The sequence below is a fragment of the Artemia sp. Qi Xiang Cuo genome, chromosome 8 (assembly GCF_049724085.1).
Source record: "Artemia sp. Qi Xiang Cuo chromosome 8, ASM4972408v1, whole genome shotgun sequence".
NCBI lineage: Eukaryota > Metazoa > Arthropoda > Branchiopoda > Anostraca > Artemiidae > Artemia > Artemia sp. Qi Xiang Cuo.
In genome coordinates this window covers 57127034-57151736 of record NC_142801.1, presented here as the reverse complement: position 1 = coordinate 57151736, position 24703 = coordinate 57127034, and the positions used below count along the sequence as shown (strand labels likewise).

Genomic DNA, 24703 nt, shown 5'->3' with positions numbered 1-24703 from the left:
CGAAAGAACTTAAAGAGATCTATCGATTGGTCTATTCGAAATGAGTTTATCTTTAATTCTGACCGAGTTACAAATTGTTCCAAAAAAGTGTCAAAAAGGACGTAAATCCCTTATTTTTGAAGTAACGAACAATTGAGCAATTTAGACATTTCTAGCGAATTCCGATCGAAAAGTTGACTAGGAATCTGTCTTTAAATTTTCAAGTTTCTTAAATTCTGATTTGCGAGAAACATTTTTTCATTGCGCGTTTTCATTTTCATTTTGATCTCGTGTAAAATTAGGAAAAGGGTTCTCTCCCTTTTTGCAAAACGCCACGGAAATTTCATTTGTTTTTTCATCAAAAATTTCGATTATCTCATATTCATTTTAAGCTCGGGGCCAGGAAACAGCAGTTGCATGTGTTTCTTTTGTTTTTTTTTAATTACAAGCATGCTATGAACTTAATGAACATTTTTTTCCTGAATGATAAACCATTCATGAACCTAGATAAAAAGATTAATCTTTTGTCATAATTATGAACCCATTGAGGTTTGCTCCTTGAAAATTCTTCTAAGGGAAGGAGTATATATCTTTGTACTTTAGATCTATCAAAAGTTTTTGATAGTGTATGTCATAGTCAGCTTTTTTCTGCTCTTCGTGGTTACGGTGTCAATCTATCGGTTATTTTGCTTCTTTGGTACTGGTACTCTAATTCTTTTCTTCGGCTGAAATCTCTGCCTGCATCTAATATTAAATTGAAAAGAGGTTTAAGGCAAGGTGGAGTTTTATCTCCGACCCTTTTTAATTTGTGTATTTCAGGTGTTCTGGCAAAGATTTCGGCTACCTATCTCTCCGGTTTTTCTGATGTTTCCTACCTGGCTTACGCTGATGATCTGCTTCTTATAAGCCGTACTAAAACTGGTTTATCTAACATGGTTTCTCGTGTTGCTTCTTCTTTTTCCGACATAGGACTTTCTCTTAATGTAGATAAATGTAAATTTCTTTCTTTTAATAACATTTCTTGTACTTCCCTTCGCTGTAGTGGCTTTACTATCCATCTCGTATATTCTATTTGATGGCTCGGTATTTTTATTACTACTAGTCTTCCGAGTTTGCGCCAGCGCACAGTCTCATATACTAATATGAAAATTAAATTAGGATATGCTAAGATTGTTGCCAATAGAGGTAAATATAATAAACTCGCGTTAGCCAAGCTCTACTCAACTTTTTGTGACCATTCAATTCTTTTTGCTTCTGGAATTTTTCTCCTTCTTAAGAAAAATGAGTTAAAAAGAATCCGGATTAATTATTTTAGATTTTGTAAATTTTTGTTGTTTCTTCCACCTTGGGCTAAAAACAGGGTAATTATTAATAAATTTCTTGTTCCTAATATTACTGAAAAACAGGAAGCACTACACAGAAAACTTTCAAATACTGCTTGTATCCGTTTTTCTCCACACCATCACCTTATCAGGTTTTTTCAGTCGTAAGTTATTTTTCTTTTATTTGTTTAGTTGTTTTTCTCTGTTTGGTCATTCTACAATTTAGATTTTTAAAGAGTGATTAAAAATCCAATAATTATTATATTATTGCCTGCTTATTTTATTTTGCATTTTTTCATTTTTTTTGTTTTTTTTTTGCTCTTTTCCCCCTCCTTCACCGTTATTATTTTTTTTTTTTTGGTCTCGTTTCTTTTAAATTATTATTTTTTACACTGTAATTTTGTAATTTTTTATTTATATATTGTCTTGTGTCGCATTTTTTGTGTTTTTCCCCGTGATACTCCACGTATTGTACCTCTGTATAGTGTGGGTTAAAAATAAATAATAATAATAATAATAATAATGTGCTGAAATAATTTCTGATAATACTAATGCTACTTTCGGACGACCTGACATAATTTCCTATATTTTTAACAAAATTCCGCTGTTTTTGCTATCTTAACCCCCTCCCCCCTACAAAAAACCTGTGCATTTACTTTAAATCAACATTTATTTTGAAAGAAATTCACTTCTTTTTCTTTTTTGAAAATGTAGCTACGCTGGTCAAGTTATCAAGCAATTGTCTTCGTTGACATGTCCTGTCCTGTTTGATCATATTAAACAATTATAAGTTTTAACTTCAACTTCTACAGGTTTTTGGATCTCCAAAGTATATGGAAGCAGCAGAAAAATGCTGTGATGTCATTTGGGAGCGTGGCATGCTCGTTAAGGGATATGGACTTTGTCACGGGGCTGCTGGAAATGCCTATTCCTTCGTACAGATGTATCAAGCCACTAAGGTAATTTCCCTGCTTTATCGTTAGCTCAGACATGCTGGTAAAATAGTCTCTCAGCTTGTAAAATGGCTGTAGAAAAACAAATATTGGTTTCAAGCTATAATGGTGGGGTTTTGAATTTAATTTCAAACACAATGTGTTGACAAACAGAAGAATGTAATGATAAACCGTAGAAGACATTAAATGAGTGTAAAGCTTAGTTCTGAACAGAGCACAAATATTGCATCGCCTAGCGAAAATTGCTCCACCGCGCCACAAAAAGGCTCGCCACGCTTTAACTTGAACTTGAAAAATAATGTGTTGCGAGGTGATATTCTTAAGAAAAAAAGAGAACAGATGTTGAAACATTAATAGGAAGCATTAGATCATGTTCTGTGTTTTGTGATATATGCTGCACAAGGACCTGAGAATCAAAGAAAATGCATGGAAGGAGGCTACAAAAACACTTGATGAATCAGGTAAAATGTGTTTGGTATATATTCAATTTTTGAAATGAGCCCTCCCACGATATTCTAAGACCACTGGGTCGATACGATCACGATACGAGAACGATACGATACGAGCCCTCCCACGATATTCTAGGACCACTGGGTCGATACGATCACCCCTGAAAAAAAAAAACACGCATCCGTGATCTGTCTTCTGATAAAAAATATAAAATTCCACATTTTTGCAGACAGGAGCTTGAAACTCTACAGTAGGGTTCTCTAATACGCTGAATCTGATGGTGTGATTTTCATTAAGGTTCTATAATTTTAGAGGGTGTTTCCCCCTTTTTTTCGAAAATCAGCCAAATTTTCTCAGGCACGTAACTTTTGATGGGTAGGACTAAACTTGATGAAACTTATATATTTGAAATCAACATTAAAATCTGATTCCGTTGACGTATCTATTGGTATCAAAATCCCGTTTTTTAGAGTTTCGGTTACTATTGAGCCGGGTCTGGGATACTTAAGTTATTTTAGAGACATATAATCAATTATAAAATAACGATTTATGTACGATTATAATATAGTTCTAAGAAATAAGAGGAAATTGGGTTTTACTTGGAAACAAAGTCAAATAAAACACGAGTTTGGATTTTTGTGGGGGGTTTTTTCCAACTCTGACTTCGCTCTTTGTTCCATTCGATGAAAATTTTACTAAAGAATACGGATTTCCACCTCCAAGTGAAGGAATGGTGTAAAATCGTCCTGTTTTGCTCAACTTTATTGACAGTGTAAACTAGTACAATTTCTTACAATGGTGTAGTTATATTCAAACTCGTGTGGTCGGTATGATCTGCGGTAAAGCAAAATTAAATTTAAAACAGCATGCGATTGCTGAGTGATGCTGAAGAAAACCCGATATAAGCGGAGGAAAAACCGGGGAATAAATCCGGTGGCATTGGGTATAAAAACTGCCCATCTATAGGCTTTGTAGTTTCTGTACGTAAAATAAGATTAGATATTTATTTCAGAAAATGACTATCACAAGCCCAGAAGGGCCGAATTCGCATTTCGGAGGCATAAAAAAATCATAAAAATAGCGCAACAACTAAAAAACTGGCTAAACAATACCACAAACAACAATATCAGAAAGGCAAAGCCATTCATTAGTAAAAAAAAGCGTCAAATGTAAGAAAGTTAAAAAGGTAAAGAGTAAAACAAAACCAAAAAAAAATTACATAAAAATAGCGTTAAAAATGTTAAAAGAGAACATATAAACAAGGGGGGGGGGAACAAAAGAACCAGGCGGACACAAACTTGGGTATCACCAGTACCAAAAAAAAAAAAAAACTAGTGGGTTATTTGGTCAGTAATGAAGGGGACAAAGGTTTTTTCATACCTGGAGGTTAAGCAACGGATGGGGGACAAGAGAGGGACGGGTTCAGAAACAGTACGTGGCAGGCGGTGTCCAGATGGGGAGTGTCTTTTGGGAAAAATGTTTTTCGTACGAGAGTTTATTATTGCATTTTTTGCAAACCGGAGGCACAGCGTTCCTCCCCTGTGCTCAAGAGTTTCCAGCTTGGCCTTTTTTAAAAGGAGGGAATATGGTACCATAGCCTCTTTAAAAATTATTCTTAGGGCTCTTTTTTGAATAGATTCAATTTTTTCTGATTCATCCCGAGAGACGCCAGGATGCCAAACTGGACAAGCATATTCAAGATGCGGGCGGACGAAGGAAGTATAGATCCTTAAAGAAGGGGATGGGGGGGAGTTAAATTTATTCAAGATTTTAAGGAGAGACATGGACGCATTAGCTCTATGGACAATGTCTTTCACGTAGATATCCTCTTTAAAATTAAAGCATATAGTAAACCCGAGTAATTTACCGAAAGACACTTAATTGTCTGGGGGGATGAAGTTGAAAAAAAGGGGTGAGGTTTGACGGGAACATGGTGGTATTATCAGAATTAAACAAGGGTTTATTCTCGGATATAAATCTATAGCATCATCTGCCGTATCACTAAGAATGATAATAGGGCTAATTATTAAGTTTCGATAGTTGGTTTCTACAACTGGTAGGTCAGCCACATTTCAATCCGTTTGAGAATTCCTTATCTATGCCATTTCACATGACGGAAAAAAAGAGGGGACCTAGAAGTGCACCGTAGGGTACTCCATTGTGAAAATGGAGGTGGCTTGGATATTGATTCTGATATTTGACTACCTGTGATCTATTTGATCAAAAGGAGGCTACCAATTTAACCAGGAAAGAATCAATATTAAAATCAGTTACAAGTTTCTCTACTAAAATATTGTGGTTAACAAGGTCAAATGCTTTTTGAAGGTCAATGGAAATTAAATTTAGCCAGTAATTAGGTTTTTCGAGAATTTCCCAATTGAGTCAATAAGAAAAACAAGGTAATGGGAAGTAGACGTGGATTTGATGTTTCCGAATTGTCTCAGGTCAGTAAGAGGTAGGATAGACTCCTTTAGCCAATCTGTGAGGAATCCTTCATATAGCTTAGAGAGAATGGGAGTGAGTGAAATAGGACGAACACCTTCAAAACCCGGTTTTCCGTCTTTCTTTTTCAAGGGGGTTATGAAACCCTGTTTCCAAATTTGTGGATATTGGCCAGACTCAGTATCTCATTGAAAATAACAGAAAAGAGCTTTGAGAGAAAGTCACTGAACGCACTAATAAGAGGAAACGAGATATCTAAAGGGCAGACACTTGTTTTTCTTAGTTTCCCAATTCTTCTTTCGGTCTCAGACGGAGATATGGAGGGGAAAACAGGGGGGGGGGACATCAGTAGGTATTTGATAAGACAATGCTGGAAGGCTCTGGACAATGGAAGCAAGAACTTGTTAAGATTATTAGCAGTAACTTCTGGGGATTCCGGTAGGTTGAAGTCAAGCTGGTCTGGACTCCTACCACACAACTTTTTTAGCTCGAAATACCAATTTTTCGGGTTACTGGTCAACCATTCTTTGACCTTATTCTTGTAGTAGGATCGGGCAGATTTACGTATTTCATTTTTAATCGTTTTTCTTAGTTTATTAGCTTCGTCCAATTTACCATTTCTGAAAAGATTCAATTTTTTCCTAATTAGCGCTTTTATGTTAATGAATGGTTTGTCACTGGAGCACTTTTTAAATCTTTTTTCCGGGAAAGAAATTAGGAATTTATCATTTAGCTTTTTGTGAAAGGTAGGTAGTGATTTTTTCGTCAAGATCGTGCAAGCTATAAATATCAGACCAATTCTCAGTACTCAGCCACGTTCCAAAAGAAAGAAGGCCAGCATTTTGGAGGGGGCGGAAAGAGCCATAAGTTACTGAGAATGTATGCTTAAAACCAAGAGAGGGGGACAGGAGGAGGGAAAAATGATAACTCCCCCCCGATGGAGGCAAAGCTGATGGAGGACTGTAAAAGTTATTCAAATTAGTCAGAATGACATCTAGAGAGGTATTTCCCCTAGTTGTTGGTATTCTAACTATTTGCTTAACTCTTAGAGAGGAGCAAATTGAATTCATCTTAAGTTCATTGGCATCACCAATCAGAAAAGAAATTATCCGTTAATAAATAGTCTGCCCCAAAAATTATACCAACTTTCACGTCGAGAGATTGAAAGTTCTATAACATATTATATTATAACCCAAAGGTCAAGATTTCCTATATCTGCTTTAGGCTGTTCCAAGGGTGGATCTAGAGCAAAATCTTGGAGGGGGGGGGGTAATGTGACAAGGGTGCTAATAATTGACCAAATTGACAAGTTTATTTTGAAAAAGAGTGAAAAACAGAAAAAAACACGGAATGAGGGCGCCAGAGGAATCTTGAGGCGGGGGGCGGAGCGGGGTCCTCCTGGATCCGTTAGTGGGCTGTTCACGTTGCCAAGGCTGTGTTGGCTCTTGTTTTCTTGGGGCTAGGCTTTGGTACATGATTTCAGTAATTCTGTAGCCGGTTTTCGTCTTAACTTGGAATTTCTTATTAAAAACTGCATCTGTCAAACAACAATGAAATTGCTTAATGCTCCGTCGCAGGTAAACATTACAAAAACGATCTTGGCTAGCTTTTTAATGTCACGGCTTTGCCGCATGTACTGTTCCTGGTACCATTTTAGGATCTTCTGACAGCCACGGATAAGAAACAGATTAGAAAATGTTTTTCAAATTTGCTGCTAAGTTCCTTTTTCAACTTCCCAGTTGTTCTCGAAATGTTTCCTTATAAAAAAAGAAAATATTTGATTGCCGACGTTATTCTTAGTGATGACCTGGTCTCTAACCTGTATACTCGTAGTAAAGGGATGTGCCACCGCTGGATGGGTTTCTTTTTTGAATTGTTTTTAGTCACTTATGTAATTTTGTGTATAGTATTTTTTTTTCCTGTATTTCTCTTTTTTTGTACTCCAACGTTCTCACTTTGTTTATTGATGGGTAATAAAATATTTCATTTCATTCAGTCATTGAATAATATTTTGGTGGGGGAAGTCTCCAAACCTCTCTCCCCGCTCTCTTTCTTTCTTTTCAAGTACTATCTTTCTTTCATTTTTTAATTTCCTACTAATTTATCTATGTTATTGCAATAGCCTTTTTCTGTTTTATCTGGCTATAATTCAGTCTTCAGATTATTTTTTCTTTTAGGATCCAAAGTACATCCATCAGGCATGCGCATTTGCAGAGTTTTGCTTAGATTATGGAAAGCATGGATGTAGGACTCCTGACACCCCCTTATCCCTTTACGAAGGTAGTTTCAGCATTCATTCATAAGTAATTTGGAGTATAAAATATTACTTACCAAATAGCATAAGCAGTTCCAGCATGTAAACAAACAAAGCCCCTGAGTTGACTGAGCACCTTTGTTTTTAGAAATACTACTACTACTACTACTAACAACTCACCGCAGCACCAAGCCGCCTGAGGCCAACACAGCAACGAACGCTCCTCCTCCATCCCAATCTGTTCAGAGCCTCCCTCTTTACAAAAAGGAAACTAATGGATTTTTTTTCAAATTTTGGGAACAAAAATCATCAAGGGATATATATATATATATATATATATATATATATATATATATATATATATATATATATATATATATATATATATATATATATATATATATATATATATATATATATATATATATATATATATATATATATATATATATGAATAGTACCGAAAGTATTATTCACATATCACACTCCCTTATCCCTTTACGAAGGTAGTTTCAGCATTCATCTATTCAATCTATTCACCTCCCAATCTATTCAAAGCCTCCCTTTTTACAAAAAGGAAACTTTTACAAAATTTAGAGTATAAAATAAAAGTTCGAAATAGGGATTAAATTCTTTTTTAATAGACAGTGTCTAGAAATTCACAAAAATACCAGATATTTCGGTCACATATACAGTGACCGTCATCAGCAGTAAAACTCACAACTGATGACGGTCACTGTATATGTGACCGAAATATGTGGTATTTTTGTGAATTTCTATACACTGTCTATTAAAAAGGATTTTATCCCTATTTTGAACTTTTATTTTATCGTAATGGAAAGGCAGTGTGGTCTCCGAAATTATCTACGTCATATTTAATTTGGAGTATAGCTTACAGAAATCATGATTTTCGGTTTAATTAGCTCTTTTTAATTTTTAGATCTGTTTCGTTTCATAGTTTAGAATTGAGCTTCGCTTGGTGAAAAGAAAGACAGTTTTTTTTACCTCTTTTTCAAAATAACTCTAATTTCAGTTTATTTTATTCGTTTTAGACAAAAAAATCGATGTTGCTAAGGTAACCGTCGTCGCCGTCATGTCGTCACTTATATAAGATGGAATTCGAACCTTTTGCTTATTTATATCGACAATAAAACTAAATAGTAATGTGCTTTTTAAAATATTTAGCACAGACACTCATCTTCGGCAAAATTTATTATAGCTATTCTAAATATTTGTGACACCATTCAAAAAAAAAATCTTTCTCCAAAATTAAGGCCCTGGATGAAATTTTAATAAGTTGTGACCTATCTATATTGTTTCTTTACACCGATAAATTGTAGTATACCAATTTTCAGAAAATGTAATGTGCTTTTGACGAAGAAAAATTACAGATAAATAAACAAATAGACATATATACAATTTTTGTTCGTTTAATAATATAAGTTTTATTCTCAAATTTATTGCCTTTTTATTCTGCCCGTCCAGAGGAAAAGAGGCAATAGTTCACAATAGCCTGTAATTAGGTGCCTGATAGATAGCGTGTGGGTATACAATTATGAGTTACTTTCTTACCGCTTGACGGGCACTAGCCCTATGGGAGTAATCATTCTGTGGAAACTTTTTGTTTATGAATAAATAGAGCTTGAATTGACATAAACGTAATTTGTTGTGTTTTGTAGTCTGAGATTCTTCAAGAACCCTGTGACCACCACACCCTTTCTATATTCTGGCTTAACTTTACAGCTCGTAGATCTGTGCTAATTTAACGTGATTGAAAAAAATCGCGTTACAATGTAGATAATTCCAAGGACTTACCCACTTTCTGCTACCACGTGTACATCTCAAGCTCTATGTTTTCTTAGGATTATCTGGATAATATTTTAGAGTTTGAGCATAAAATTGTACTTTATCGCATCTACATACCCTTTCTACCCAGGATAAATCCTTTGACCATCCTCCCCGCCCCTATAGGTGGATACACGTATATGGATTAGAGGAATTTGTTTATATGCGGGTGTAAGTTTGATAACGCTGATTGAGCCAATTTCATTCCTTATTGAAAGATTAGCTAATTAGACAACCGCCTTAGAGAGCTTGGCAGTAATGCAAGAACAATTTTTGGCTCAAATATAATGTTGATTAATGTAGATTATTACTTCTTTTTTCTACGTATGGAGTTTTAACTGTTTGAAATTGCTACAAGCTGTTGGTATTGGGTGCTGAAATGCCCTTATGTAAATTTCTGTAGATGTGAGATGTAATGTAGATGTCTGTAGATGTAGAAAAGTCTGTAGATGCATATGTAGAAATGCCTGTAGGTGTAGATTTAATTGCCTCATGAAAATGTCTAAAATTGTTATAAGCTGTTGTTATTGGGTGCTAAAATTTCCTGATAAAAATGTCTGCAGATTCAAGATGTAGATGTAAGATATAATGTTGATGTCTGTAGATGTAGATGTAGAAATGTTTGTAGATGTAGATGTTATTGCCTCATAAAAATGTCTGAAATTGTTTCAAGCTGTTAGTATTGGGTTCTGAAATTTTTTTATGTAAATGTCTGTAGTTGTAAGGATTGGTGGTAATTTCGTCAAAATCTTGGGGAGGGGGGCAAATTGTGAGTCAAGTTTCCAAAATCAAGCGAAAATGACAGTAAAAACTAAAAAAATAGGCCATTTGGTACCTTAAAAGTGCTATTGGGTATTATAAAAGTACTATAAAGGTGCGTAATAGTATTATAAAGGTAAATATGTACTAAAAAACAGATCTGTTTCTGTTGGTGCTTGAATTGTGCAGGTTAATCTTAGATTTGACAAGGTTTTGGAAGAAACTAAATTTCAGCTGGGGGGGGGGGTGGTGCAAACTGGGGTCTCGGGGGGTCAAACCGAGGTCTGGGAGGGGGGCAAATTGAGGTCTGGGAGGGGGTGCAAACCCAGGTCTGTTAGGGGCAGTTGCCCCCCTTCTCCATAGTAAATTATGCCCCCGGATGTAAGATGTAATTGCTTCATGAAAATGTCTGAAATTCCTACAAGCTGTTGCTATTGGGTGCTGAAATTTGCTTATGTAAATGTCTGTAGATGTAAGATGTAATGTAGATGTCTTTAGATGTAAATGTTGAATATCTGTAGATATAGATGTAATTGCCTCATGAACATGTCTGAAATTGCTACAAGCTGTTAGTATTGGGTGCTGAAATTTGCTTATGTAAATGTCTGTAGATGTAAGATGTAATGTAGATGTCTTTAGATGTAGATGTTGAATATCCGTAGATATAGATGTAATTGCCTCATGAACATGTCTGAAATTGCTACAAGCTGTTAGTATTGGGTGCTGAAATTTCCTTATGTAAATGCCTGTAGATGTAAAATGTAATGTAGATGTCTTTAGATGTAGATGTTGAATATCTGTAGATATAGATGTAATTGCCTCATAAACATGTCTGAAATTGCTACAAGCTGTTAGTATTGGGTGCTGAAATTTCCTTATGTAAATGTCTGTAGATTTAAGATGTAATGTAGATGTCTTTAGATGTAGATGTTGAATATCTGTAGATATAGATGTAATTGCCTCATAAAAATGTCTGAAATTGATCCAAGCTGTTAGTATTGGGTGCTAAAATTTCCTTATGTAAATGTCTGTAGATGTAAGATGTAATGTAGATGTCTTTAGATGTAGATGTTGAATATCTGTAGATATAGATGTAATTGACTCATGAACATGTCTTAAATTGATCCAAGCTGTTAGTATTGGGTGCTAAAATTTCCTTATGTAAATGTCTGTAGATGTAAGATGTAATGTAGATGTCTTTAGATGTAGATGTTTAATATCTGTAGATATAGATGTAATTGCCTCATAAAAATGTCTGAAATTGATCCAAGCTGTTAGTATTGGGTGCTGAAATTTCCTTATGTAAATGTCTGTAGATGTAAGATGTAATGTAGATGTCTTTAGATGTAGATGCTGAATATCTGTAGATATAGATGTAATTGCCTCATGAACATGTCTGGAATTGCTACAAGCTGTTAGTATTGGGTGCTGAAATTTCCTTATGTAAATGTCTGTAGATGTAAGATGTAATGTAGATGTCTTTAGATGTAGATGTTGAATATCTGTAGATATAGATGTAATTGCCTCATAAAAATGTCTGAAATTGATCCAAGCTGTTAGTATTGGGTGCTGAAATTTCCTTATGTAAGTGTCTATAGATGTAAGTTGTAATTGCTTTATGAAAATGTCTGAAATTGCTACAAGCTGTAGGTATTGGGTGCTGTCACCTTCTGAAAGTAGCAAACGTAGCTGAGATTTATTTTTGAAGGGGGCCACCGAGAGGAGACTTGATGTCTTTCTGTGTCTCCAGTAAATTACAAACAAAATTATTTTAAAAATTTCTTCCCAAGGCGTATTTATTGGGGAAGAAATCACCAATCCTGTTTCGCTGTTTCTCATTGGACAAAATTGCGACTGGTTTCAGGAAAGGCTTGTTTATCCAATACTAAAAAAGTTCGGCTAATGTAATAGGTAAAGAAACATGAAACAGTTATTAATAAGCAAACCACAAAACAATGTCTTCGCATAGACCTTTTACTGTTCCTAGTATTAATAATTAAATTATGTCTATTGGTAATCCTATTTTCAGTAATCTGTTACTATGTATTAGGCGGGATATTTTTTTGGGGAGGGGGGGCTCATTATTCATTTTCACTAGCAAGAGAAATGAGTCCTTAATTTTTTTATTTTTTTTCTGAAAGCTGATAATTTTCAAGGTGTGACACAGGCTGTGTTTGACGACCGCAATGTTAAATATCTGTTCAATAAAACTCAAGTGAAGCGTACAAACTAAATTTCTCTTTCGAGTCCAACTGCTCAATTTTGGGTAGAAAATTAAAGGTCGGAATATTTTTCTTAGTTTTACAAGCATTTATCAAATTGGTATAGAACTAGAGAATTTTCTAAAAGGGGTTGGTCCGAATATGAAGAGCTCTCCCACGTTCCAGAAGCACTGCTCAAATACTTCTACCTAGAAAAAAAAAGAAAAAAAGGATGTGGTAGGAGCAAAACCTCTCCATTGGGTGTTAAAAAACAATCGAAATTACTCAAGGAGTGCACTAAAGTGCTCCTTTAGTTCGAAACTCCTTTAGCTCTAATTACTTTAGTCCTAATTACTTTTAGTTCTAATTACTTTAGTTCTAATTACTTCGAAGTTACTCCTTTAGTGCACTACTAATTAGGGGACATCGTTGTTGCAGTCTCGTTGTTGCAATAAACGCGTGTGATGAACGCAACGACGACTACATATCGTTGTTGCGATAAACGTTTTCTTTTCGGGTTAAAAAAACAGACCACAAGCAATCTAACTTTAGATATTTTAGTACCTTTATGGCTGAGGTTAATATTACTTCCCTTCTTAATTACATCTGGCATCATGGTTTTCGTCTTGTTTTGATTACACCTGAACTCTTGACGAATTATGATGTGCTTCAAGGGCACTTTGAAGTGGCATGGGGAGGCTCATCGACCTTCCCTAGGAAGGGTGTCTGAAGCCATTTTATGGGGGTATGGAACGCCAAATTCTCTTCTAAATTCTGATCCGTTGTATCTTTGACTTAATTTTTGGGTGTCCCTAACTGAATGGAAATTACGGTAAATATTTAGTGGTGATCTTTTCTGGAGGAAACGTGCGTAATAAAATAAAAGTAGTACCATTAGATTCCTAATTTTATGCTCTTTCCAAATATCAAGGTGGATTTTCTGACAATGCATTCCAAACCACCGCCCACCCCCTGATGGTCCCATATATAGCCCCAATAATATATTTCATTGTTGTTTTGAATTTCGTGATGACGCCATTTTTCTTTATTAAAACGGCTTCTGCGTTCTTGACTCGATGAAGTTTAGTTTCGTGTGAGTGAGAATAATAGAATTGTGAGAGATTATCTGAAATAATTTTTTTAAAAGCGGATAACAACGGAAGGAAGAATGATAACCTGATTAATAGAAACGAGCTGCATATTATACAGTAAGAATTTAGCTCTCGTGTTTTCTTCTAGTTTTTTGTATATTCCTTGGGCTTTATATGAGACCATGGGGGGGGGGGTGGAATGCATTGTCAGAAAAATGACTATAATATTTTGAAAGAGAATAAAACAAGGAATCTTGTGGTATTACTTTTATTACATTTTTGGTATGAAACAAATGGAATGGAATTTCAAATGGCTAAGTAAGAATTATTTGTGGCAAATTAGAAGAAATTTCACTTATTATAGAGGTTGCCTATAGCTTCTTTGGCCACACTTTGCGTCGCCCTGCAGGCCTAATATGCCAAGACATCCTTGTTTTCGAACCAGCACTCTCCTAGGAACAAAAACCAGGAGGAAAAAATAATCTCTGGCAAAAACTCAAAGAAGATCTGGATCTGTGGAGAAGAGGGAGGTTTGGAGACATGCTCAGAGATAAGACCGAGACTTGTTGAAGATCGCAAAGAAGTTGTAGCCGATAGGTCAGAATGATAGTTAAAAGTCATCTCAGGGTACTTGGGTGCTGGGCGGGACACTCCATCGTCGGTTCCCCTTCGATCGAAAGTAAAATAAGCAGCAGTTGCTGCAAGTGCTGCCATGAAACCATGTCATTCCAGTCACCCCATTTGCCTTAGAACTTTATATTCAAAATAAACTTTTTCTTTCTTGTCCTTGATTGTTTGCTTAGTTGTATTAGGGCACAGGCATGTCACTTCTGGTTATCTGGTATGTCTCAACATGTTTTGAAAAATAATTACTTCTGTTTTTTATAGATGCATTTTTAGTGTAAAGATAGACTATGTGTTTGGTGTTTTTCCATGCTTCTAAGTATTCGGTCTTCTTTTAATATTTCCCCAGAAATTTGTTATGGTTAAACTGTCATTTTTTGCGATTTGCTAGCAAATACTATGTGCCCGTTCCTTACAGATTGGCTCCAGTAATTCAAAAAATAGTATAATACAAGGTATGATTTTTTTTGCCGATTTCTCAGTATTATTTAAAAACGATCAGAAATTAAATTAAAAAAAACTAATTTTTTCAACTGAAAGTAAGTAGCAACATCAAAATTTAAAACGAACATAAATCATTACGTATATGAAAAGGGCTGCCTCCTCCTCAAGACTTTGCTCTTTGCACTAAGGTTTTTTTTATAGAACTTTCGTGTTAAGTTTTGCTCTTTTTGGGTTTGAATCGGTTATTTATTGTAATTTCTGTTCGTTTTGGGTTTAGTTCATTTAATGATGGTGATTTGAGGTAGTTTTACACTTGGAAAATTATTTGAACTTATTTCTACTCATTTTTGGCTTAATGAGGCTCTTTTACTATTCTTTGACAAACTTGTTTTGTGGAATTTTTTTTTTTTTATTAATTTCTGTTCATATTTTATTGGCACAGTCGTTTTCATAGAAAAAAATATTTCATATCTTATTGTTTTTTGTTTTGTTTTTTCTATTAGCCTCCATAGTTTTTACTTTGAAGATTATTTGACTTTATTTCTGGTCATTTTTGGTTTAATGAGACTCTTTACTTAAAACAAAAAAAAAACTTGTTCCGTATGTTTCACATTAACAAATACTATCTGTAAGTAATCATAGGCAGCGCAATAGCGCTGCCTAAGCAAAGAACGATGTTGGCACAATGTATTATTTATTTTTTGTTTTTTCTTGGTCTTAGACCAGGGCACTTCGTATCAAAGGAGTTGTCGCAGAAACTTTGAAAAGGGCTCATTCGATTGGAAATTGGAGTGGCTAGTTCCCTTATTAATAATCAAAAGTGATTGGAAGGCAACTAACGCCCCTTCCACGCCCACCATTTCCCTAAATATACCCAATCAAAATTTAAAGACAGCCATGTTGTTCAGCGTAGTTGATTTCCAAATAGAAATTATGATTTTGAGGAGGACACTCCCTCGCAGCCCTCAGGGCAAGGTTGTAAGTTATGCCCTGGGGGCATATAAGATTTTTATAAAAAGCGTTGTCGTAGAAACTTCAAAAAAGACTCATTAGTAGGGTAAGAGGTACCATTTTGCTTGCCTTATGTTCCTTCCGGTTTTTCTGGTAGTCCTATTCTACAGGTCATTACACCTTTGCCAAGAGGAACGAGTATAACTCGATTGGTGATTAGGATTTGAATATAATGAATTCTTTGATTTAAAATTCACATTATTAATAGACTTTAATTCAAAGATAGTAGTTTTTATTTGCGTGGATATTATTGGAGAAAAAAAAAATTAGTGGTGCCTTTACATAATTGTAGATAAATTATGGAACCGCCAGCAGCATCAGTACTGATATACGAGTACCTAATTTGGCTGTGGAAATATCTGCTGGCTGTATACTATGTCTTGAATGGGACACTATGTATGCTAGATACGTGATATCATTAAGCAAATTTAAGCAGGAGGAGCAGCTGTGTTTTGCTGGAAAAGTAAATATTATCCATATAAATAAACTCCGGTCAGCATTAGATATCATATCGAAACACATTGATGAGAAGATAATGCATCAGTGAATATTATTATTATTGTAATTATTTTCAATGAAACTGTTTCTAAATCAATGTTATTTTTACTTTTTCTATATTATAATATCTTATATTTTCTATATTAGAAAAAATAATTTATTGTCTTTATTATTTTTAGCGTTAGTGTTTTGTGACTTAAAAAAAAAAAAAAGGATAGTTTCGAGAAGGATAGAATAATGAGGAATCTATTTATTATTTAAGAACATTTGATTATATATGATGATTTTATATATTCTTCTATTAAAAGTACGATATTTTCTCGAGGAATGCTTGTCGATATAATGAAAACTGATTCTCCATCATTAAACTATTGTATGAAGCTTCTACATCGTGGTCCAAATGCATTTACACAATTTATTGATATATTGATCACGACATGGCAAAAAGATATTGTGGATATGCTTTTATACATTAGTTTAGAAACTTATGACTTTTTTTAATAAGAAAGATGGTACTCAAGGATGATTTACTCCTCTCTCTCTCTCTCAGACAATTTTTTTTGTTGTTAGCTCAGTTTCCTTGTGGTAGTGAGAGTCTCAACACATGACAAAATGTTCCATACAGGTCCGTTATGTAAGTATACACTGAGCATTTGGTCATTTGATAATTGCAAACTAATTGAGGAGTATGGCGACATATGTAGATTATGCAACACATGAAAATTGCATCTAGAATATGCTGTACAAATTAAAGATTATACTTCCTGTCTTAACGAGATGTGTGACTCTCATCCTAGAGGTCACCTATGCTCCAATTGTCATTATCATAAATGTAAGCAATGTGAGAATAAATATTCCTGAATGATTGGACAGAATCCTCACTATGATTTTAGTTTACTAGTAAGACATTAATATCGTCGGGGTTATAGAATGTTCTGGGTGGCGGAACTGGGTCAGCGATTCAACTGCCGGAACAACAAAAGAATATCGTTTGCGATTCATCGTTTTGAAGACACTAAGTGCTATGATTATAAGCCCACTGATTTTCATTTGGCTGTGACGGACTGTGATTCGACACTTGAGGACACTGTTTGTGAAATTGCTTCAAATAAGCAAATTGAAACATGTGAATTCTATAGAATAAATGAGAATAGTATCATTGACTATACAAAGAGATATGCCAAGAGTGAAGTCACACTCTACTGTAGAAAATGTGACCCTGACATTGCACTACATCAGGATCAGTACACTGTGAATTAAGATAATCTACCTGCACTAGTTGTTGTCGACAAATACCTAGTAGTAGTGGATGAAATCTAAAGAGTAGAAAAGTCGTTTTATCATGTATGTAATTTTTTTTTTTTATTAATAAACAATTTCACATATATCTTGAGAACATTTTATTCTTAGGGCACTAAAATCAATATTAAAAAAACTTGTAAGTATATTCTCCACTAGAAAGTCGTTCAATCGAGGGAAGTCAACGTAGATGTTGAGAAACTGCTTGTAGGTGTAGCCACGACATCTGAACATGAAAAAGAGTAGTGCATGAAAGCCACATGTCATAGTCGTTAAATCCTGTACTCTTCGTTCATTTTGAATAATGGTTTTCCCCCTGCTTTCAATAAAGTTGCTGATGTATGGAGCACAGAATTTATATGATAAGCCAAGAAGATCAAAAAATTCTAAACTCTCCGTTGTTTGAAAGATGCATAGGCAATCACCTGTCTTTATACTCGATGGACTGCTATTAACGATGATTAGGGTATTATTAACACTTGGAATTTCTTCAAGGAAGTCCGATGGTATACGATAGGATTTGTACTTGGACATGTATGGATCCATACTAGATACGTTGATTATTTGGTTTGTGTTCATGGTGCTAGGTCTAGTAGAACACTGCCGTCGGGCGTGATTTCCCAATAGGTTTCAAATTGACTCAGTGATATTAGCGTGATACTCTCCGTCACAGCATTGGCAAATGTACACTCTAAACGTACATTCCCTGTTTGTACTATGGTCATATCTTGCATGCCTGACAAATCCAAAACACTAACCCCATGTTTTTTTGAAAACATTGACTCGGTTATTCCATTTTTAAATAGTTGAGAGTCATGATCAAGGGATTGCATGGTCAACTCGTACAGAGTTCTATAGGATTTTTTGTCAAATGATAGATTGTACAGTGTAATACCATTCAGTTTGCACACAAGGCTAGATAGATCGAAAAAATTAAGATCATGGGGGGATTCAGTCCAAGATCCAACGGCACTGCCACTCTTCACAAAGGCCAAAGCCAATTTTGATGGGCTTTCTACATTGATAAATGATGAATCGCTATAGCTACGAGAGCCGGTGGCAATGTGACGTTGATTGGTGATTGTATGGGGGACAAGAAGTTTACTGTTGTTACCATTGGCTCTTAGCTTTTCCACTGCCAATGCAACAGAGCTCATAACCTGTTGTTTTCGGACGTGGACAATTGCCGATGTGATAATAACATTTGCATCGGGTGCTGCAGGAAATGTTTTTCTCAAAATGAACTTTGATGGGGCCATCTGTAGCTTTATGTCAATCTTGACATTGGGGGGGTAACCATTAGGATATATTGAATATCTCATGACTTAATTTTCCAACTAGATGATACTCCTGGGTCACTGCAGTAGTCAACTCACCGTCAGTATCAATACCTGTTCGATATTCATAGCCCAATGATTATCCTCTCAACTCTTTGTACGCCTTTGGCGTCATCATCATAAATTGTATGTAGCTTGCATAGTTTGATAAATTGCTAGTGCTCACCAATGTTCCATTAATAAATACATCAATTTTTTTGAATAGATTTTGTAGAATAAAGTTTTCATAGGAGAGACCATCACTGGCATTCGGAGTTGTATTATCTTTATTTTTTTTCATCACGGCATTTAGATCAATAAATGTTGACGACAAGTTAATTAAATAGTTTTTATTGGAAAATAATTTAAAGTCCTCATTGTCTGAGAGGAACTTTTGAGGGTGAAATTGTTAATGGCATCCATACTTGACACTGACATAAAAATTTTCAGCATTAAACAAATTCAATGAAGGGCTGTTCGATGACTGTGATTCCTTTCGGGGTAGATAGGAAATCTAAAGAGAAGAACTCATTCTTTGATATAAAAATCTTTTTCTTTTTATTATTCTGCTGCTTATTGGCCTTCGTTGTTTTATTTCTCAAAGTCCTAGTTGATGTCCTTTGCTTCCTGCCTGGGTGGAGACTGATGAGTGAATGACGCGAACGCATCCTTTTCAATCCCTCCCCATTTTGTCGAGATTTTAATTGTTCACCAACAGCTCTTGCTGAAGATCTAATATTTTCCTTAACACTCTCCTTGAAATTCTTGCCCATCCTGTAGTGTGGAGGCAGCAAAATTTGATGCAGCAGGTACAAGATATTTTCTGGCAAGGGGTATGGCAGAACGAAATAGCCTAGCAAACCAGCTACCAAGACCATAGCAAGATATTATAGTACCCCCCTTGTAGCAGTCCAATCCATTGCCTGTTTTACGTGGACTCAAAGCACCAAGATAACAATCGATATCGGGACAGACAAATTGAATTCTTCTATTGTTCATTTTTTAGGTTATTGTACCGTCGTCGTCGTTGACAATGGGTCGAAAATGACATGTAACCACTGCTAAGCCTTTTGAAATTGCTAGAGAATCACCTAATTCAGTGTTTACGGGAATATACTGAAGATGCTTTATATTGTAATGATGAACATGTTCTTGATTGGTTTTTCGTTCAAGAACTCGTAGAAGGGGAACATTTGAATTACCAACCCGAGATGTTTCCACAAATGAAGTGTAGAGAAATATACAAGTGTCCGTGGAGAAGGCAGGTGGGTAGTCAGCAAAAATGAAATTAGTGTTTCCAGCACTTCTACCATTGATTATATTGAGCTTAAAGCCAAGAACGTCCTTTAAGTTATCATTGAGAATATTCTTTTCATTGGCAATAGGTGAACTAATGTAGATCTTGCCCTCCTCCTTTGAATAGTTGAAATGAAAAGCTCCTTTTTTACGAGCAGAAATTCTTTTATTGATAGTACGACATAAATCATTCATGCAGGTGAGCTCCTCGTAGGGTAATTCAGTATATGGATAATCCATCCAATTGATTTTTTGAATTTGTTCTTGATCCCCTGGTGGTGGCGGCCAATCATAGGGTCTAATTTTTATTTCATATTTATGATCCTTTTTCAGGATGTCATATGTATTTTTGAGAATACAGTCGACAAGAGCAACTTCATATGCACCGTCAAATTTGACGGCGAGGGAGAGTTTTGTCAAAAAATCACTTGTCGTATTCAAGTCATTGTAGAGAGGATCGGAAACGTTGGACATGAAAGTTACATAGAAATCATTAGGCATTGTCAATATCTTCAACACCGATCCAAGAATCAAAATCCGAGTTGTATCCTAGCCATCGAACAAGTAACTGTTTCTTACCCCTGCGAGTAGGTGTATTTAATATATTTTCAATTTGATAGATTTCCCTAGCATTTTTAACTTTTGGCAATTCATAGTCATAAAAGCCGCCGAGAATCTCTTCATCTTTGGTATCACGCAGGAGATAAGTTATGGGTTTAGTTTCTAGGATTTTTGCCACTTTAAAAAGTTCAGTGGACCACAAGTCATTCACATTTTCAAAAACATTAGTTGTTCTATGAATTCAGACATTATCAACAACATTGACTTTATTTTTCTTCTTCTTGACCTCTGATTCATTGGAAAATTGTTTAAGAAAAGTGTCAATTTTATTATGATCAAAATGATTAACTTCCGTTGGTGTAGAGTTGGACAATGATCGATGAGGTCGTTGATTATAAATCAACATGATTTTATCTAGATCATGAATAAAAGCCGGTGTATTTTTCAATGTACAATATCTTGAAATTAAAAGTCGAATAGTTCTTATCGATCGTTCGACCAATGCAGCCTTTATAGGACTATGACTATGATAGAGAAGCGTTCTATATTTGTTTAGTACTTTTGCAAGATGAGGATTAACAAATTCACTTCCGCGATCCGTTTGAATTTTTTTATATGAATCCTTTTCGAGAATACTTTCAATGGCCTGAACAACTTCAACACCTCTCTTTGATCGCAATGGAATTGCATATGCATAGCGACTAAAAACACTGATTGCAAGTAGAATGTACTTTTACGGTGTATTGTGACGTCTTTGAAGCTCATCTAGAGTCAGGATATCTGCTTTCTTTATATACAATGTACAAAAGGCTTTATATTTTCGATAAGGATTGGTGCAAAGTCTATATTCTCTGTGCAGGTTCTAAATTGATCCATTTTATAGACAGTTCCGAACACTTTTGTCGCAAGCATACTTGACTTCCGAATGAGTGGAGGGGGAGCTCCCCGCCTCACCAATATTTTCATAAACACCTTTCAGAACTTCAGCCATTTTGAACGTAAACACGTTGTGTAACGTCCGCTACCCTTTTGTATACGGACTGCTGGTGGTGGGGACGTTGACTTGATACGTCTTTGCTTTTGTCTAGCCATCAGTGGTGTGCAAGTATTTTCCAAAATTGATTTAAAATTTTCTTCTTCTTCAAGTTCATATTTTAATGCTGATGATGATGATGCACGTTCATTTAATTTTTTTTAGAATTTTCTTATTGCCGATAAGACTTTTGGGGAAGTTTAATGTATTTAGAAAGTTGTATAGACGAGTGTCAAATGATAATGGTCCTTTACGATTTGTAACCATGTCATACATTAAATCAAGTAGAATATAGCTCTTGCCTTGAATTATAATCCTTTCCCCATTGCTCTCAACTTGAATTTTATCGCTTTCCAAGAGATAGATTAGGAGTGGTGTAATTTTTTCAAGATATTAGCTGGGCATTAGATTTCCAATTTTCAATACAATTTAATCCAATTCCTCCTTCTTTAATTGTGTTCCAACAGCAGTAGATTCTTGAGGAGATGATTCTTTTATGGGATCAGCAGCAGCAGTGGGCTTTGATCGATAGTGTTTGTCCACTCGGCGAAGTGCATCTTGAAGTAAAATCAGTTTTTTATCATCATTAATAGTTTTACTGTCAACGAATTTACTCAGATTCTCCTCAAAGTGCTCGACAGGTGAAAATGAGAGTTCTATAGGGGTCAATTTATAGGTTTTTGCAATCTACAGAAAACTTTTTAATAGTCCTGCAATTATTGTCAGTAAAAGTGTAAAAAAGCTACAGCCCGCCTTAAGAAGTCGTTTCCTTTTAAAATTCTTTACTTTCTTTTTAGAGGCAAATGTACCTACAATGGAACGATGTTGTTTTGCCTGTTGCTTAACTACTTCTGGCAGTTGAACATTACCCTCGGTCAAATTTAATCAAAGTTCAGATATTAGATTAATAAAATCATTGTCAATACCATGTTTGAGCATTGCTTTTCTAAGCGGAGGTTTTGAAGTGTTTAGAACTGAAAACAAGTGTCTATTTTTATGTAGTTTCTTCAGTGTCATGATAGCTACTAATAGGTCTTTTTAGTGTTCACCGGGAAAAATACTGTAATTTCATTGTCGAAAATATCTGTGACTACACGCAGATCCTCGGATGTATTTTGATGAAGATCCAATAGGATATAACCGTGGTGTTTATTAGTTGCCTGATTGTATGCTGAGAGCAGAAATTTAGGTGCTCCTGGATAGATTTGTTTATTGAGGGTTATTAGCGAGCTAGAATCACGAACAAATCTGTAGATGATATAGTAGGTACAGTTCAAAGCAAGTGTTCGCATACATTTGCTCTGATGAAAGAGATTGTGTAGAACCAGATTAACGGAAATCTGTTCATGATGAGAGTAAGCAGTGAACAAGTACCGAATTTGCAGGGACTATTGTTCAAAAGATTCAGCCAGATCGTCAATGATCAGCCAAGAGTTTGGTTCAATAATGTTGAAAACATCAAGTCCCTGTATGAACTGTATCTGCATCGATCCCATGGCAGCAGCAATTGCTTTTATTTTATTGTTTGACTCCTGCCAAATACTATAGCAATAGCAGATTTTTTTCGGCTTTTCCGCAAACATTTTATCACAATTTTTAATTATTTTAGTTAAGAGTGTTGTTTTGCCCGACATTGTGCCCACACAGAAACGATCTGAATGGTGTTTTAAATTGATACATGTTCCTTTCAACAGTTCACCTGGACAACTAACTGTAGACCCTAATTGTCTAATGACTAAATAATTTTTCCCTACTACTACTACTCTGTTCTTCAAGAAGAAAAAGACAAAGGCGAATAAAGAATCATCTTTTTTTCTTTTATTATATGCACATAAAAAGTAACAATACATTTAAAAAAAAATACACTTTTTTAAATTTATTCATAATAAAAAATACAACAACATTTACATAGGTGCACAGAGAGAAAAAACACTTTTTTTGTTTATTTATAAAGAGAAAAAACATTAAATTAGAGAGAGAGAGAACTTGAAAAAAAAATACACTTTTTAAAATTTATTTATAATAAAAAAAATACAACATTTACATAGGTACAGAGGGAAAAAACAATTTTTTTTGTTTTTTTATTTATTTATAGAGAAAAAAAAAACATTAAATTAGAGAGATGGCACTTGAAAAAAAAATCTGCTCTAAGTCCAAAAAAAGATAACTGGTGACGGAGCGCCCCCCCCGCGCTGGCGGCGGCCGCCCCCCCCCCGGGCCGCGAGCCCCCCCCCCAAAAAAAAAGGTTTTTACGAAATAATTTACAGGGCTTTATTTAAACCGAGACTTTCCCTGTGGGCAATACATTCGATCCGGTCTGAAGTTAAATAGTGTCCAAGGGGGAGGGTGGTCACACCATCTTGACAAACATAGACCTTGTCGGAAATGGTACTCATGGCTATTTTGTCTACATTTACAGCAAAGTTCCTGTAGTTCAATGAACGAATTGCCAACAATTTGGCTCGTGGAATTGTATTTTCCACAATACAAGTCCTATAAATGTCCATGTCGAAATTCTTTTCGTGGGTACTCCTTTGCAGCGTTTCTTGATTTCCTCGTCGTGTGTCTGTATAAAGTACACCTTCGGACCTACAAACATACCACGGGAAATCAAGTCGCTTCCTGTTTCAAATCTAAAAAATAAAATCTGGTTTGGCGCCCGACGGTTAACTATCAAAAGGGAAATACCACAACTCGAAATGGTGTAGTCCATCCCTGAACTGATAATTTCACCGTGCGCCAAATTATAAATTAGATCTGGTGTTTTTACTTTGAGCAGTAGAGAATCCGTGTCACCGTAGCAGACCTCTACTTGCCCCTTTTCCGGCCACTATACCCTAGCAACATTGTAGTAGAAGTCCAACTTGAGCTTTTTTGAGATCTCCAAGATAGCACTGCCTGCAGCAATATTTTTATTCAAGACAATGCGTCTTTTTTTCCTATTCAAAAGTACGATGTCCAGGCCAATGATTGTAAAGGAAGTGTAATTGGGATCGGCAATAATTCGAGCACATTGTTCTGGATCGGTCACGACGTCACAATGATTCCTATTGCGAACACTCACACATTTTGCCGAAAGCCGAATTCTAAATGAGTTTATAAATTTCTTTTTCGGCTTTCGTCTGTGCTGCAGAACTTTTGCCGACAAAAGTGTCAACAAATATTTTCAGATAGGGTTTTTGACTAAACTCGAGTGATCTGTTAACCTGTGTGACGTTTAAACCATTTCTGCAAATCAATTTTAACTATACATGGTTTTAAACAGTTTTTTTTTTCGGCAGTAGGTCAACAATAAGTTTTTATTTTGAAGGCACCCTATGCAATC

The 24703-nt window shown here is 35.3% G+C and overlaps 1 protein-coding gene across 1 annotated transcript in view; it reads left to right on the top strand.

Moving 5' to 3' along the window:
- Positions 1 to 24703, top strand: part of LOC148949599 (glutathione S-transferase LANCL1) — a 97428-nt gene that overhangs the window by 60312 nt on the left and 12413 nt on the right. The window contains exons 8-9 of the mRNA XM_089093029.1: positions 2114 to 2260; positions 7324 to 7426. Coding sequence (XP_088949155.1) covers positions 2114 to 2260; positions 7324 to 7426 — 250 coding nt within the window. The remainder of the gene's footprint in view (positions 1 to 2113; positions 2261 to 7323; positions 7427 to 24703) is intronic.